At 53.9% G+C, this 17,948-nt stretch overlaps 2 protein-coding genes across 2 annotated transcripts in view; one reads left to right on the forward strand and one right to left on the reverse strand.

Annotated features, from left to right (window-relative positions):
• Positions 1–17,948, forward strand: part of WDR37 (WD repeat domain 37) — a 215,128-nt gene that overhangs the window by 155,038 nt on the left and 42,142 nt on the right. The gene's annotated exons all lie outside the window — the stretch shown is intronic.
• Positions 1–17,948, reverse strand: part of ADARB2 (adenosine deaminase RNA specific B2 (inactive)) — a 592,089-nt gene that overhangs the window by 25,731 nt on the left and 548,410 nt on the right. Inside the window, exon 7 of the mRNA XM_016962550.4 lies at positions 13,550–13,718. Coding sequence (XP_016818039.2) covers positions 13,550–13,718 — 169 coding nt within the window. The remainder of the gene's footprint in view (positions 1–13,549; positions 13,719–17,948) is intronic.

The following is a 17,948-nucleotide window of genomic DNA, read 5'->3' on the forward strand; positions in this document are numbered from 1 at the left end:
CTCAGTGGACATCAAAGTGGGATGTCTGGGCCAGCCATGGAGCATCACCTGAGAAGTTGATAGAAATGCAGATTCCTGGCTGCACCCCGGAGCTGCTGGCTCTTGAACTCTGGGGTGAGGCCCGGCAGTGCAAGTTCTAAGGAGGCTCCAGGTGGCTCTGAGGCTGCTCAGTTCGAGAACCACCGTCTCCATGTTGGCTCTGGGGTCACAGTAACTGTATCTACCTTTCACGGCATTGGAAGAGCACAGGGGACAGTTGAATCTCTGGCCAGTCTGGGGGTGACATTTCCCTTCCTCCACACCCTACCTCCAAACCCTGTCTCACACCTTCTTCCTCCCACCTTTTGACAAGACAGGTAATAAGTCTGAGACGTCTCTGCATACAGGCCCCACCCCATTTCCAGGCCACTCAGACCTATTCTGGGGGCCTTTCAAGGTGAAATAGAAGCCAACAGCCTTTTGACTCAATAACACACCTGCTAGGAATTCACCCAGCATCTGCATTCTCAATGGAACGCCTGATGTATGGATGGGGCCAGTCTTGAAGGGGCTGTTTGTAATTGCAAAGCAGACAGAGCACGGCAAAGCAGAAATGGGAAATCACCTGAGTGCGTCTTAACAGGGAACTGGTTACATAAATGATGGTGCATTATTGACACCCTGGCCTGCCTGACCATGAGTCCCACAGCTCTCGTGCCTCTGAAGCAGGCCTGGCTTGCTGGGACACCGTCAGGGCCAGGAGGCCACAGCTGCCCCACCTGCACCTTCTGCCGCGTGGGCGCTCTGCCCCTCACTGGCTCCTGCCGGCCTCATCCATCACATTGTGTAGGACGCTTGTGACTGCTCTAAAACCACAGGGCTTTCAAGCTGTCCCCTCCAAGGTCCCCTCCTGTGTCCAGCACCATCGTGACTGCCTCCTGCTGGGCTGCCCCTGCCTGGCCCTCAGGTGCCTGTGGTTTAAATCTCCTGGCATTGCTGAGCACGGGTCTGGTGTGCAGATGGAGGTGACTGATGCGTAGGAGGAAACTGACAGACAGTTTGTCCCTTCGCCAGCAGCTGTGTTGTGTTCAAAGGTGGAAACAAACCAGCTAGGCTCTCAGTGACCCCACCCAACAGGCATTTCCTCAACGTGACTGTGACATCCACAGGGTGGGCCTGCACCTGCCTTGAGCCTCTGCAGCTTGGGATGCCTCAGCCTGAGGTGCTGGGATGATGCCACCTGGGACTGGGTCCCCTGACCTCCTGGGTTCTCCCTTAGGTCCCGGCCGCCATTCTGCAGAGACTCCTGAGTCCGTGAAGTGGATCCAGGGCCTCCAACCGCCCCAGCTGATCTGCCAGGAAAGGGGTCCCTGCTGCCCGGGGGCTGCCTCGGCTGGCGCCACGTGGAGATGAAGTGAGCCAACCCCCAAGCTCAAAGGGAGGGCTTGGGAGTACACGAGGGCCTTGTTGTTTTAGGGCTGCCTAAAACAACAGGTTTTAGGTGGCCCTAGGGTTTTGGGGTGGTTTGCTTCACAGCAGGAGACAACTCACTGGAGCCCGTGGCACAGCCTGAGGGGTCTCTGGGTTGCCCACAGCTTCCCCAGGAGCTCACACAGGTCAGGCCAAGGGGAAGGGAGCACAGTGCACAACCCCAGGCTCTGCGGTGCGAATGCTTGTGTTCCCAAAAATTCACATGGAATCCTCACCTCCCAGCATGCTCCCCAGCCCCTTCCACCATGGGAGGACGCGGCACAGGGTGCCGTTACCACTTGGGAAGCACAGTCTCACCAGACACGGAAACTGCTGGAGCAGAGACCTTGGCTTCCAGCCTCCAGCACCAAGAGGAGCGGATTCCTGTCGTGGGCCAGTGTGTTCCGCGTGGCGGCCGGGATGGACCGAGACTGGGTAGATGCCATCCTGACTGCTGACGTTTGGGACGTGAGGCATCTGGGGGCATGGGGCAGCCCGCTGCGGCCAGGTGGGGTCACGGGGCAGCCCGCTGGGGTCAGGTGGGGTCACGGGGCAGCCCGCTGGGGTCAGGTGGGGTCACGGGGCAGCCCGCTGGGGTCAGGTGGGGTCACGGGGCAGCCCGTTGGGGTCAGGTGGAGTCATGGGGCAGCTGGACTCAGGTGGGGTGGGTGGGATATTCAGCCGCTTCCGATTGTTTTCAGTAAATTACTTCCAGGCCACACATATCTCATTTCTCTTCTGAAAAACCCATCTCAACAACTCCCTTTCTCTTGATATTTCTCTGGCCAAGTCTACCCTGCAACACGCTGGTAAAATGTAAAATTCCTTCGCACAAGAGTGAAGAGGATGATCCCCAGGTGCGTCTCTCCATTCCCGGGTCCTAACGATTCCTCCTTAAGCCGGCTACCTGTGCAGGGCCACGCTCTCCCACTGGAGGCGTCTCCTCCTCGTGCCTGTGCGTCTCGGAGAACTGCGGGGTCTCCTCCAACTGGGGCGTCTCCTCCAACTGCGGGGTCTCCTCCAACTGCGGGGTCTCCTCCAACTGGGGCGTCTCCTCCTCGTGCCTGTGCGTCTCGGAGAACTGCGGGGTCTCCTCCAACTGGGGCGTCTCCTCCAACTGCGGCGTCTCCTCCAACTGCGGCGTCTCCTCCAACTGGGGCGTCTCCTCCTTGTGCCTGTGCGTCTCGGAGAACTGCGGGGTCTCCTCGAACTGGGGCGTCTCCTCCAACTGGGGCGTCTCCTCCAACTGGGGCGTCTCCTCCTCGTGCCTGTGCGTCTCGGAGAACTGCGGGGTCTCCTCGAACTGGGGCGTCTCCTCCAACTGCGGCGTCTCCTCCAACTGGGGCGTCTCCTCCAACTGCGGCGTCTCCTCCAACTGGGGCGTCTCCTCCTCGTGCCTGTGCGTCTCGGAGAACTGCGGGGTCTCCTCGAACTGGGGCGTCTCCTCCAACTGGGGCGTCTCCTCCTCGTGCCTGTGCGTCTCAGAGAACTGCAAGGTCTCCTCCAACTGGGGCGTCTCCTCCTCGTGCCTGTGCGTCTCAGAGAACTGGGGCGTCTCCTCCAACTGGGGCGTCTCCTCCTCGTGCCTGTGCGGTCTGAGAGAACTGCGGTGGCCCCTCGTGGGCCTCTTGGTTCTGGGGACAGAGGACACTTTTCACTCAGCCCGGGGACCTTTGGTTCTTTCTGTGAAGATGGCGGCCGTGAGATGACGCCTTGTGACTCAGGTACCTCAGCCCTGCGCCTCCGTCTCTGCGTCTCTGTATTGGGTTGGTGGCGTCCACACTGTCTGCGTCGTTGCTGAGCATCCCAGGTCCCCACTCAGCCCGGCCTCGTGTTTTCTCTTGTCCCCCTGACTGGAGTTCCAGTTCTTACCTTGCAGATGGCTGCGCTTGTCACCCTCTGCCGTCTCCACAGCATCTGGGCGGGGTCCCCCCAGGAACTGGGCTCTGGTCTCAGGAGCTGTGGCCGAGGTCGGTGGTGCTGGTGCAGGAGGGCCGAGCCGCGGGGGCAGCGGGGCTGCTGATTGTTTCATTATTACTTTTTTATTTGATAAGTGTTAGTGAATTGATCACTGCTTCTTTCCTCACTAGAGGTGTTATGTCACTTAAGGCCGGGCGCGGTGGCTCACCCCTGTAATCCCAGCACTTTGGGAGGCTGAGGCGGGTGGATCACTTGAGGTCAGGAGTTTGAGACCAGCCTGGCCAACGTGGCGAAACCCTGTCTCTACTAAAAATACAAAAATTAGCCGGGAATGGTGGTGTACGCCTGTAATCCCAGCTACTCGGGAGGCTGAGGCAGAGAATTGCTTGAACCTGGGAGGCAGAGGCTGCAGTGAGCCGGGATCACACCATTGCACTCCAGCCTGGGTGACAAGAGCAAGACTTCATCTCAATCTGTACAATTTTACTCTTTTAAAAGGAGTAAAAATATTTTTAAACAGGACTGGGGGAACTTGGGGTTCGGTGTTTAAAAGCAGTTCTGTTAGGAAGGGCCTACACTCTGAGATTAGAACAATGAACATCACTCATTCGACCTCAGTGGAGTCAACAAATCATGGAGGAAGGCGTCAGAATTGTTCCCAGGTGGGCTGCGTGGCCAAGAGGAGGCACGAGAAGCTGTTGTTGAGGGAACATGGAGCAGCTGATCTCTAGGTGGGGGGAGACGGCACTCTGCACAGGCTAAAATTTAGGTTTAGAAATCAGCCAGTGCCGTATTCTCCAGAGAGCAGCTGTAATTTCTTATGGTTCATTTTCATGGAGAAAGTTTTAATCTGTTCATTTAAAGACACATTGTGATCAATAATCAAGCTCAGGTACTTAAAATTAGAAACCATATCTGAAGGAACATTAGTTCCAGGAGATTTAGATTTTTTATATGCCACTCAATGTTTGATTAATCTTAGAGACAAAAGCTAAAAGCACCTCTGCAGTTTTCCCCATTCTTTTAGGAGCCTGGGGTTTGGCTGTTAGTGAGAGTCTAGCCTGGCTCCATAGAGCTGGAAAAACAGGCCGCGTCCACAGGCCTTCAGGATGGGACTGTTATGCCTGCGGCATCCGACCCTCATCCCACGCAGGGGCAGGGTTTGGTCTCTAGGGCACTCCTTAACCTTACCTTGTGGCTTTGCAGGTCAATTCTCATTGACCTGTGACTACCACTTTCTGCAGTTCCATCCCATCTTCCCAGGGCTATGGTGGTGGTAGGATTTTAGGAATCGAGTTTACTGTGACTTTATCTGTTCTCTGATTTCCTGAAGACCGGATAGGTGATTTCTCTCGCCTGCCAGTGCCAGCGTCCTAGGGCTGCTGTGGGACAACCACAGTGGGGTGGCTTGAAACAGGGATGTTCCCCCAGTTCTGGAGGCCAGAGTCTGAAAAGGTGTCTGCAGGGTCGTGCTTCCCCTGGGTGCATGTGGCTGGTGCCACCCCCCGGGGTCCCTGTCCTCCAAGCACCCACTGCCCCTGAGGTCACAGAGGAGGCCAAGGACACCTGGGCGTGTCTGTCCCTGGCCCCAGCACTCAGGTGCAGGCAGCCGGGCCCCATGCTGGGCTCTGTCCCTGCCTCCCATCCTCTCACCTCCCTGCTTCCCCAGCCCCTTTGCATCAGCACGAGGCCCTGGGCGGACTGAGGTGCCTCAGGGACATGGGACTCTAGAGCGTCCTCTCATGGCCTGGACCCCCAGTGGGCCTGGCTGCATATCAGGCCATTTCCTCCGGGCTGGTCTTAGCCACCAGGCAGCACCCATGGGCTCTAAGTTGTCATGTAATCATCAAGTCAGTGGTGTTTGCTGAGCCCCTGAGATGTGAGGACACAGTTCTAAGTGCCACAGGGAGGGCCTGGTTCCTGCCCTCCGGGAGGGCCTGATTTGTCGGGGGAGACGAGATGGTCACAGGCCATTGGCCCAGGAAGAGGTGCTTCTGAGCAGGGGCTTGGCCCACAGCTTTCTCTGCTGGGGCGCCCGGAGCCTGATGAGTGGTCGGTGCTGTCAGGGCACTGAGGCAGGTGGGGTGGGGGTTCTGCCCAGCAAACAGGCTCAGGGTATCCTCTTGTGGTTCATCGTGGGTCCCCAGAGACCACGGTGGATTTCAGATGCAGTGAGGGGCGTGTGGCTGCCAGTACCCCCAGATCCTTCTGAATGGCGGAGAACATTAGGTGTGCATTGCGGGAGACACACAGGATGGAGACAAACGACTCGTTCAGTGATCCCCAGAGCAACGCTGAGGGCGCCTGAGAGGGAATCACAACCCCATCAGCACAGGGTGACCTGCCTCAGCCCTTAGGTGTGGGGATGGCTTCACTGTCACCCACACCCATGCCCACACCTACACTGTCACCCATGCCCACACCTACAGCCTGGCCCACACCATCACCCACGCTATCACTGACACCCATGCCCATGCCTACACTGTCACCCACACCTACAGCCTCGCCCACACCCACACCATCACCCACACCATCACCGACACCCATGCCCATGCCTACACCGTCACCCACACCCACACCATCACCCACACCCACACCACCACCCACACCATCACCCACACCCACACCATCACCGACACCCACGCCCACACCTACACTGTCACCCACGCCCACACCTACAGCCTGGCCCACACCCACACCATCACCCACGCTATCACTGACACCCATGCCCACGCCTACACCGTCACCCACACCCACACCTACAGCCTCGCCCACACCCACACCATCACCCACACCATCACCGACACCCATGCCCACACCTACACCATCACCCATGCCCACACCTATAGCCTGGCCCACACCCACACCATCACCGACACCCATGCCCACGCCTACACCATCACCCATGCCCACACCTATAGCCTCACCTATACCATCACCCACACCATCACCCACACCCATGCCCACGCCTACACTGTCACCCATGCCCACACCTACAGCCTCGCCCACACCCATGCCATCACCCACACCATCACCCACTTCATCACCCACTTCATCACCCACACCATCACCCACACCCACACCATCACCCATGTCCACACCTACAGCCTCGCCCACACCATCACGCATAGCAATACCCACACCCATGACCACACCTACACCATCACTCATGCCCATACCTACAGCCTGGCCCACACCCACACCATCACCCACACCCACATCCACACTCATGCCCATGCCTACACCATCACCCACACCCATATCCACACCCATGCCCACGCCTACACTGTCACCCACACCCATGCCCATACCATCACCCACACTCACATCCACACCCACACCATCACCCATATCCATGCCCACACCTACACCGTCACCCATGCCCACACCATCACCCATGCCCACACCTACAGCTTGGCCCACACCCACACACCCACACCACACTGTCATCCACACCCTTTCCCAACTTGAGTGCTCTCCCGTGCCCTGGTGCACTGAACGACTGTGGCCGCAGGAGGCCAGAAGCCCACACAGAGGGCGGAGGGGACATCAGATGATGTGTAAGGAAATGTGACAAAAGGTTTCTCCACAATGTTTTACGGCTCATTCTAAGCCACTGGAAAAATTTCAAGATTTCTATCACACACTTTCATATTTTGCTGTAAACTGATCTTACCACTGACATTGTGAAGTGAAATCTATTATTATTCATGGAATTCCGTACCCAGAAGAAGGTCTGCTGTCACCCAAGAATATCACTATGGGTATTATTGATCCTAAAGGTGATGCCTGTGCATTACTTTTGATCTGTAGGTGGGAAGTAATGTAGCTGTGTTGTTTGTTTGGATCTTTTGATACAAAAGATCATTTCTCATTGATATCAAAGGGAAATTGCAAAGAGAATGACCTATTTGTCTGGCGGACACACTTTCTGTACCTTAATGATACATACAATTCTATCCATTTATTCTCATTTTAATACATGAAAGTGGCACGAAGTCGGAGATCAAAAGCCAGCCAGACATTAATCTCATGGCTGCTCAAACAGAACTGCGTCTATTCCCAGAGAAATTTCTAAACGAAGAAGCAAATATGACCACGGGTTCCCGGCCTCGTGTGGGATGAGACTCGTGCTGTCTAGGAGAGAAAATCTGTAGGTTTCACTGGTTTTAGCACATCCCTAAAATGTATGAGCAGCACACATACCTCTGGAGCCCTGGCCAAAGTTAGTGGCTGAGCAGAAGACGCACGCTTCGCCTCCGCAAAGTCGTCTGCGTGGCACGTCAGAAGCCTGCAGTCCTTTCAACTTCCAGTTCCCAGGGCATCATCAATCACGCCGCAGCGATTCCTATTTTACGTTGTGGCCCTTCTGACAAAAGAGCAGGTTTCCTTCGTTCATGAGCGCAGTGAGCGGTTCCTGGATGCGGACCGTGTGGAGCACGTTGTACCTCGTGGGGGTGTAAAAAAGCCTGGTAGGTGGGCCTCAGGCAGATGGAAAGGTGGGGACAGTTGGAAGCAGCCCCTTCCTGTGCTGGGGCCTCTCCATGGTGTAGACGTCTCCTCAGGACGAGTCTCAGTGGAGCCATCATAGCCAAGTCAGCCGGTGCTTGAAGGCTGCTGCAGCTAGCACCAGGGCAACGCGGAGGCTGCACTTGCCAGCCTGTGCCAGGGAGGCTCCGGGCACTCTCCCTGCCAGCCCACCAAGGTGTTGCCAATGGCACTGTGAGGGGTTCAAAGCCCTTCTCCTCTCCTGCTGTGGCTCAGCCTCCCATCGCTCCCTCCCTCCCTCCTATCTATCTTCTATCATCTGTCGATTGGTCATCTAATCTATAATCTATCATCTATCTAATCTATCATCTATCATCTAATTTTCATCTGTCATCTATCATTATCTATCATCTATCATCTACCTATCATCTATTATCTGTCATCTGTTATCTATCATCTATTAACTATCATCTGATCTATAATCTCTTTGTCATCTATCTGTCATCTTCATCTATCTGTCATCTATTGTTCTATGTATGCCTGCTATGTGCTGTATCATCTATCTGTCATCTCTATCCATCTGTCTGTCATCTATCGATCTATGTATGCCTGCTATGTTCCCGCACCCACCGTGCCAGACACTGAATGCATGACATGGAATGAGACAAGGTCCCCACCTGCCAGAAGCTTAGAGTTTGGTGGGAAGGATGGATTCTAAGGAGGGTGAGGGCCTCCCGGGGTCAGAGAGTGGACTCCCAGCAGCCTCAAATATGTTATTTCTGGACGAGACCATGGTATGCTGCTAACAATCAGCTCTCGAAAGAAAGAAACAATCACGTGTGTGTAGCTTTCCAATTTCCATGGTGTAAGCACCATCACTGTGGCCAATTTCAAGGCCCCAGTGTGAGGTCACTGAGCAGGTTTGGGCAGCGATGAAGGGGTTTGGAAAACAGCAGGATTTTGTGGTATTTCCACCACACAGATACAAGAGGTGTAAATAATTTCAAGAGCACAAATAACAGTAAAATAATTTGGAGTGGTGAGTTTTGAGTACCTGTTACCTTTGTGCCACTATATTTAGTTCTAAGTTTATGTAATTTAGTTTTTAATAATGACTTATTTGACAACCACCTTTCGAAACTGCCTGCACATCTCACCATGGCCCTCAGGGTGACGCTGGCTCCTGTGCGTCTTGCGCCAGGCATGGTGCCTCACATGAGGTCATTTCCACGGCCACATGTGCCCTCCTGCCGCTTCACAGACGGTGACTTCCACCTCCATGTCCTCAGACTCCACTCTCCACACAGCCGTGACTGTCATTAACTCCCTGACTTAGAATATTTCATCCGTATTCGTGTATGAAGGGTCCTTTATGTTGACTGTTATTTAAGCCCTAGGTTTAGTTTTCGTTTTTGTGCAGGATAGAAAACAGATGAACACGTACGTTATCAGATGGTCTCTCTGTACAAATAACGCACGGCCCAGATGCTTATGGTCTGGAATCATCAGCATAACATATGCTTCTGCTCAGAAACGGCAAGTGCGGCGCAATTCTGAAATAGCTCCTGCCTTAGCAGGGACATCCTGGTCTATGCTCAGGTCTAATTTTGGCAGATACACAAGTACCTTCTTGCCAAAGGCTGTGTCCCCATGTCACTGCTTGTGCCTGGCCCAGAGCAGAGGCTCCGAGTGGTGGCACCACTTCTGTCATTGTCGGGACCATGGCTGCCCCTCCTCCCCCTCCTGCTAAACCAACAAGGGCTGTTGACTGAGGGCCCCCAAGGGCCACTGAGTGCACCCCACAGTGGCAGGCACCCTGCAGCTAAGTGGCCCTGAGTCCACCCCACCATGGCAGGCACCCTACAGCTGAGAGGCCCTGAGTGCACCTCACTGTGGCAGGCACCCTGCAGCCAAGCAGCCCTGAGTCCACGCCACCGTGGCAGGCACCCTGAAGCCAAGCGGCCCTGAGTCCACCTCACCGTGGCAGGCACCCTGCAGCCAAGCGGCCCTGAGTCCACCCCACCGTGGCAGGCACCCTGCAGCCAAGCGGCACCGGTGAGCCCTTGGAGGTCAGAACTCAGACGCAGAAGCAGACAGTACCTGGAACTGAACCCCTGCAGGTTCCATGCAGGGAACAGCGTGGCAGCACTCGAGGAGGGAAAGGCTTTGGGGAAGAGGGAGGGAGGCAGAAGGAGCAGCTCAGGGAGCTCATCAGTGAGGGAGGGTGAGTGGAGCAGAGATGAAGAGATGAGATACGCACAGCCAGGGAGGAGGATGAGATGGAGAGGGAGAGACAGAGACAGAGAGAGAGACAAAGACAGAGACAGAAACAGACAAGGACAGAGATAAAAAGACAAAGACAGAGAGACAGAGATGGGCACACAGAGAAAGAGAGAGACAAGGACAGAGATGGACACAAAGCTAGAGACAGACAGAGGGAGAGAGATACAGAGAGGCAGAGGGAGAGACATAGAGACAGACGCAGAGACATAGAGAGGCCGAGAGCGAGAGGAGGAGGGGGAAGAGATGATGGGGACAAGGGGAAGCCAAGTCTAAGACAGGAGAGAACCAGTACCAGAACCAGAAGGTGGGCTGGGCTTCGAGGGGCCTGGGCCAGTGGCTGGGGGCATTTCAAGCCTTGCCTGTGCCCCCACACCTGGGCACCCCCCTGTCCACTGCACCCCTGTCCTGTCACCAGACTCAGGGGTGAAGCACTTGTGAATGGAGAGAGAGGACGCAACTCTGTTCTAACCCGGCGGGCGCTTAGGATTAATTCCTGGACAAATTCAGGAATTCTCACTCTAGCCACCCAGAGCCACGGGTGTGACAATTTCCACAAACTTGTATTCTCTTTTCAAAAGGAGTCTAGAATCACCCCCAAATCCCAGACACTGAAAGCCCCTGGCCAGGAAGCAGTGTAGACCTTTGTTTTTCAAGGAGATTTTGTTACAGAGAGAAAACCCTGCCCCTTGAGTGGCCACTGAGTGCTTGGACCTGCCAGCGTTGTGTGGGTTTGCATCTGTGTCCAGCGTCTCGTGGGTTTGCACCTGTGTCCAGCGTCGTGTAGGTTTGCACCTGTGTCCAGCGTCGTGTAGGTTTGCACCTGTGCCCGGACCTGCTGGCGTCGCGTGGGTTTGCACCTGTGTCCAGCGTCGTGTAGGTTTGCACCTGTGCCTGGACCTGCCAGCGTTGCGTGGGTTTGCCCCTGTGCCTGGACCTTCTGGCGTTGTGTAGGTTTGCACCTGTACCCAGCGTCACGTGGGTTTGCACCTGTGCCTGGACCTGCCGGCGTCGCATGGGTTTGCACCTGTGTCCAGCATTGCGTGGGTTTGCACCTGTGTCCAGCATTGCGTGGGTTTGTACCTGTGTCCAGCATTGCGTGGGTTTGCACCTGTGTCCAGCATTGCGTGGGTTTGCACCTGTGTTTAGTCCACCATCTATGGATGTTGAAGATCCCAGGGATGGCCAAGTTTCAATTCTGTAGGTGCTAATTTACTTCATTTTTCTGGGGCACCAGAGAGTAAATTTAGAAACCCAATGCTATCTTAGGGCACCAAGAGAATTTCAGTTGAGGTGAAAATTACTGCTTTTTCCTCATCATGAATAGATGAAAACATTATAAAGGAAGAATACATTTTCTTCTGAAGAATGAGCTATTTGTCGACAATGGGCTGGTCCCTTTGATGCAGAAACCACGGCTTTGGTCCACTGTCATTAGGCTGACCCTGTGGCTCCCCAGCCGGGAGTGCCCAGAGCCGGGAAGGAAAGGGCACCATTTTCCCCAGCTCTCCCACGACTTCCATGAGAAGGTGGAACCACTGTTGTCAGGGCTGGGGTTTCATCTGCCTGGAGTCCAGAAGCCGGTCTGTGTAGATCCCGGGGAGCAGAGCTGTAGGGGCCTGCAGGGGCGGGGGCAGGTGCGGCGGGGGTCTCCCGTTTTCTCCTGGGCTCTGTGTCCCCTGATGTCACCCCCCTGACCTCCAGCCCCTTGGGTTTTGTGGATGGGCCAGGGCCCAGCGCTCGGGTTTAGGATGGGTAAACAGTCGTCCTGTTATCTGTTAGGCACATGGCAGGTGCCTGTCCCGTGCAGGCACTGCCTGCCCCATGGGCATCCGTCTGTGCTAGAAGCCCCGGGTGGCTGCGTTTTGAAGAGGATTTTATGGGGGCTGGCTGGACCCACCCTCTCCCTTCTCTCCCCAGATTGTGCTGTGGTTGTAGGGAGCCCAGGACCCCATGGGCACAAAAGCCTCTATGCAAGCATCAGAGGTGATGCCCCGGGTCCTGCTCAGGCCTTGGGCTTCCTGGCCCTCCCCACTCAGCCTCCTTCCTGCACATCCTGGGGACCAACCTTTGCATCTCCTGCCTGGCTCCACCACAAAACGTCCTTACAGAGGGTCTCAGGGCCACAGCCTCGTTGGGAGTTGGGGGTGGCGCCCGGAGACCACATTTGCACCGAATGCATTGTTTTCACTCCAGCTGCAGATGACAGAGGAACAGGACGACCGGAGTGTCCAAGGGTGTTCTGGGTCCCTCAACCCAGACTTCCTGTGACCACATTGTTGTTAGTTTATCAGGCTTGTGGGGAATTCATGGCTCTTTTAGGGAAACTCATGCTGTCCCCACACCTGTGACCCCTATTTTCCAAACCAAAGTTACAGAAATGTCCTGCATTGGGGATGGCGCTTTCAGGGCGTCAGACCAACGTGGGGGAGGTCTCGGGGCTTCAGATCAACGTTGGGGAGGTCTTAGGGCCTCAGATCCACGTTGGGGAGGCCTCGGGGCCTCAGAGCAACGTGGGGGAGGCCTCAGGGTGTCACCAATGTGGGTGTGTCACCAACGTGGGGGAGGTCTCGGGGTCAGACCGAGGACGGGGAGGTCTTGGGACATTAGACCAAGGTTGGGGGAAGTCTCAGGGCATCAGACTAACCTGGGGGAGGTCTTGGGGCATCAGACTGAGGTTGGGGGAGGTCTTGGGGCATCAGACTGAGGTTGGGGGAGGTCTCGGGGCATCAGGCCAAGGTAGGGGGAGGTCTCAACGCGTCAGACCAAGGTGGGGGGAGGTCTTGGGCAGAGCAGCTCAGGAGCTCGGGGTGTGGCAGCGACTGGAGGTGCTGGGAGGGAGGCGGGTGCCTATTCTGCAGCTTCCTGCTCCTCTGCACAGAGCTCAGCCGAGGCCTCTCATCCCGAGACCTCCACATGGAGGCTTTGAAAACTCCGTCCCAGAAGACAATATCTCAGGGGATGGTGGGGGAAAGGTGTTCCACCCAGCTGACCTCAAGGCCTGTGGCTGTCCCTGGACATTAGGTTTTGGTGGAAAGCCCAGTGGGGAGGGAGGCCCTGGCTTCTCGTTAGCCTATGGCCACCCCGACTGGCCGGCAGCCTCAGGCCAGGCTGTGTTTGCCCCATGCAGCTGCAGCCTGGGGTTGCCGGGCCTTGCTCAGGGCTGTTTGCCTCTGCAGCGGCAGCCTTGGGTGGCAGGGCCCTGCTCCCTCGGGGACTCGGGGTGCCTTGGCCTCAGGGTGTGGGACTGAACACGTGGAACGGCTGTGGAGTTCCACGGCTCAGGCACAGGGCCCTGACTGCATGTGCCCAGCATCACTGACCTCACCAGAAGTGGGATGCAGGGAGCCTGGGGCTTGGCACTCCCCACCGGCCGCAGCCAACATCCTCGAGAGGAAGCCGTGGGCCTCACCTGGCGATCTTGTCCGTGCAGGACATGGTGATGAGCTGCTCCCCCAGCAGGACGCCGTCCCAGGTCTGCACTGCGCTGGGGCCACGCACGGGGACCGTCCCTTCCCCGGACTCGATCTTGGTGCGCAGGTGCCCGCGGAACTTCCTGACGAGGTGTTTGCTGCTGTGCACTAGGAGATAAAAGGGCGGGGAGGGGTGAGAAGAGGGAAGCCGCCTTGGTTTTGGGAGGTGGGAGAAGAGGAAGGACTGCAACAGAGGTCAAAGGGCCCCTCGCCATGGCTGGGCGTTTGGCACGAGGAAGGGGCTTCAGAAATAAGCGCCATGTGGGGGTGGGCTCCAGAGCCACACCATCCCGCCTGGGCTGGGCCAACTTCCCGGTCAAGGGTCAGGGAGTAAAAACCCCAGGCTTCATGGGCCAGACTCTCTTTTCACCAACACCCGCCTCTGTTGCATGAGTGCAGCCACGGCCTGGACCGTGCTCAGGCCAGCAAGGGGCCACTGCGTCCTCAATGCTTCATTTACAGATGCAGACTTGAACACGCAGTTGGACGTGTCATTTTCAGAGGTTGTGAAACACCGTTTTTCTCACTTTTCAGCCATTAAAAATGTAAATATTTATGCTTAGCTGGAGGGCTGTGCAGAAATAGGTGGTGAGTGGGACTCAGCTCTTACCCTGGTCCAGGTGTCAATCCCGGCTCCATGGTAAGCTGGCTGTGTAACCTTGGGAAAGTGTCTCAAAGTCACTGTGACCTGGTTACTTCCTCTAATGACGAGGGTAATAGCAGTGCTTGCCGCCCAGGCTGTGAGGAGTCGGCGAGGTGGCTCCTGTGAAGGTGCTGGGGTTGCCTGGGCACCTCTGCTCTTGCTGTGTCCCCTAATTACCGAGGGTCGCCATGGGCAGGAGCTCCGCCAGGCCCAGAAGTGACGGAGCCTCTGGTGGGTCTCTGTGGGTCCCTCAGGTGTTCTGTGTTCTCCTTTCTAGGGTCCCCTTGATACCCCCCGCCCCCCTATACCACATTCCCCACAATTACTTGGAGAACTAGCATGAGCAAGAGGAAGCTTAAATTTATGTTTCTCTTTCTTTGAAAAAATTTTGTATGTTTTTGTTTTGTTTTGTTTGAGACGGAGTCTCGCTCTGTTACCCAGGCTGGAGTGCAGTGGCGCAATCTCAGCTCACTGCAACCTCCGCCTCCCAGGTTCAAGAGATTCTCCTGCCTCAGCCTCCTGAGTAGCTGGGATTACAAGCGCTCATCACCACACCCGGCTAATTTTTGTATTTTCAGTAGAGATGGGGTTTTGCCATGTTGGCTAGGCTGGTCTCGAACTCCTGACCTCAGGTGATCCACCCACCTCAGCCTCCCAAAGTGCTGGGATTACAGGCCTGAGCCACTACACCCAGCCAAAATCTTGTACATTAAATCTGGATTATATTGTAATATGGAAATGGCCCACTGCTTTGCATTTGAATTATATATAAAATAGTATAGTGATTATATCATTTACATACATATGATAACATAAGTGAATATTAAATGCTTTCTTTAGAAAGTTCCTATTGAAGTTTTAGAAGCTGTGGAAATGGAATTTCCCCCTCACTTTCCCCCACTGACAGTGCTTGATATGGCTGGGATCCGTGTCCCCACTGAAATCCATGTTGACATGTAATCCCCAGTGTCGGAGGTGGAATTTGGTGGGAGATGACTGGATCATGGGGCGGATTTCTCATGCCCAGTTTACTACCGTCCCCTTGGTGCTGTCCTCGTGGCAGTGAATTGTTCTCATGAGATCTGGTCATTTAAAAGTGTGTGGAATCAGCCGGGCGCGGTGGCTCACGCCTGTAATCCCAGCACTTTGGGAGGCAGAGGTGGGCGGATCATGAGGTCAGGAGATTGAGATCATCCTGGCTAACACAGTGAAACCCCATCTCTACTAAAAATACAAAAAAAAAAATTAGCCGGGTGTGGTGGCGGGCGCCTGTAGTCCCAGCTACTCGGGAGGCTGAGGCAGGAGAATGGCCTGAACCCAGGAGGCGGAGCTTGCAGTGAGCCGAGATTGTGCCACTGTACTCCAGCCTGGGCGACAGAGTGAGACTACGTCTCAAAAAAAAAAAAAAAAAAAAAAAGTGTGTGGCATCTCCCCTGCCCTCTCACTCCTGCTCTGGCCATGTCACTTTCTGCCATGATTGTGAGCTTCCTGAGGCCTCCCCAGAAGCCGAGCAGATGCCAGTATCATGCTTCCTGTACAGCCTGCGGAACCTCAAGCCAATTAAACCTCTTTTCTTTATAAATTACCCAGTCTCAGGTGTTTCTCTAGAGCAATGTGAGAATGGACTAATACAGTGCTGAATGGTAACTAATGCTTGGGTTTATATAGCAACTTTCTCCTAAAGATCCCAAGTAATTTCCAGTGTATTTTCTAATTGTCTCTAAGAGCTGACATTCTTTCACTATACATTCATAGTACCTAAGGCTATGCCTTGGGAAGAAAGATCACTGCATTCCTTGGAGAAAAAACCCTTTGAGAGGCTTCAGATGGCTTTTCACTTTGTAACCAACTAGATACTTGATGAGAGAAAATTTGGACCGGTCTTTGAGTCATTCATGGAAAAAAGAGCAAATGAGAGGTATTGAGCCTGGGCAGGCACAGCAAATAATGCCCAGCTTTTCCCCAGATAAAGCACAAATCTCTTCTTTGCAACTTTAATGGTGATGGTGATGATAATGGTGGTGGTGATGGTGATAATGGAGGTGATGGTGATGGTGAAGATAATGGTGATGGTGGAGATGGTGATATGATGGTGATGATGGTGATGGTGATGATGGTGAAGATAATGATGGCAATGGTGATGGTGATGGTAATGGTGGTGGTGATGGATGATGGTGATGGTGGTGGTGGTGATGGTGGTGGTGATGATGGTGGTGATGGTCATGATGGTGATGATGGTGGTGATGGTCATGATGGTGATGATGGTGGTGATGATAAATTGAACATAAAATAGTTCGTATGACTCAAAACACTTGGTTTAAACTGAGTTTTTGCAGGTGGGGTCTTTATGAACATCAGCTTTCTGCGGAAGGCAACATTGAAAGCATGGAGGAGCCATCACACCTAACAGTTTCTACAACATTACCACAATATTAGGGACTTTACTCTTTCATTTGGGGGATATTTTCTCAGGGAATGTGGTTGTTGCTGTCCCTCCATTTCTGTTATAGTATTCTTATATTCTCCCAACGTTTTAACTATTGTGGTCTTTTTCGAGATCTTGAAAGTTGCCTATTATATTGTAAGGCCTTTCTAAATTTTTACCAGTTGCTACTGCACAACTAACTCTCCATGAAGTACACTTGATAGCCTGTTAATGCCATGACAACTGGGAGGCCCTGCTTTAATTAACAGCTAGTTCCTAGGAGTTAACCCAAAGCTTTCAGGTTAGACTAATTTTGCCTGAGGAGCCAGGTGCATGAGATGCTCCTGAGTGTTTATTTTTGGAGGTGTTCAGTCTTGGGCTGCCTTGTCCACAGGCTCCCTGATGAGTTTGAGCAGCCCCAGGGTGGCTTGAATGTCGGTGATCCTGCAGAGCCCATTTCCTCTGGCTCTTTCCTGGCTAATTGTGAGAGGTGGGAAGGAGTTGAAGATGCCACTTAAGGCTCAACAAAATGCCAGTCCAACCAGCAATTGCAGGGAGCTGGCCATAAATGATCTGTAGTGGATTTAGAGTGTGCCTGAGACAGTGAAAGTGTAGAACCTCAAACTCCTGACTGCTGTGTCTACATAGATGCTCCCAAATCCACCCAAACATTCTGGTCCAATTCTGACAGTCCAAGTCATCAGACTCTTCATTACAGTGCTTATTAACCTATATAAAACTCTAGATAAAACCCTTGTCTTTTGAGGTCAATATCAAGGTAAATAAGGATAGTTTTTAGATGCTCATTTCTTTTTGTTTTTAAATTTTATTATTATTATTATACTTTAAGTTTTAGGATGCACAACGTGCAGGTTTGTTACATATGTATACATGTGCCATGTTGGTGTGCTGCACCCAGTAACTCATCATTTAGCATTAGGTATGTCTCCTAATGCTATCCCTCCCCCCTCACCCCACCGCACAACAGTCCCCAGTGTGTGATGTTCCCCTTCCTGTGTCCATGTGTTCTCATTGTTCAATTCCCACCTATGAGTGAGAACATGCGGTGTTTGCTTTTTTGTCCTTGTGATAGTTTGCTGAGAATGATGGTTTCCAGTTTCATCCATGTCCCTACAAAGGACATGAACTCATCTTTTTTTATGGCTGCAAAGTACTCTGTGGTGTATATGTGCCACATTTTCTTAATCCAGTCTATCATTGTTGGACATTTAGGTTGGTTCCAAGTCTTTGCTATTGTGAATAGTGCCAC

Source organism: Pan troglodytes, chromosome 8 (genome assembly GCF_028858775.2).
Source record: "Pan troglodytes isolate AG18354 chromosome 8, NHGRI_mPanTro3-v2.0_pri, whole genome shotgun sequence".
NCBI classification, from domain to species: domain Eukaryota; kingdom Metazoa; phylum Chordata; class Mammalia; order Primates; family Hominidae; genus Pan; species Pan troglodytes.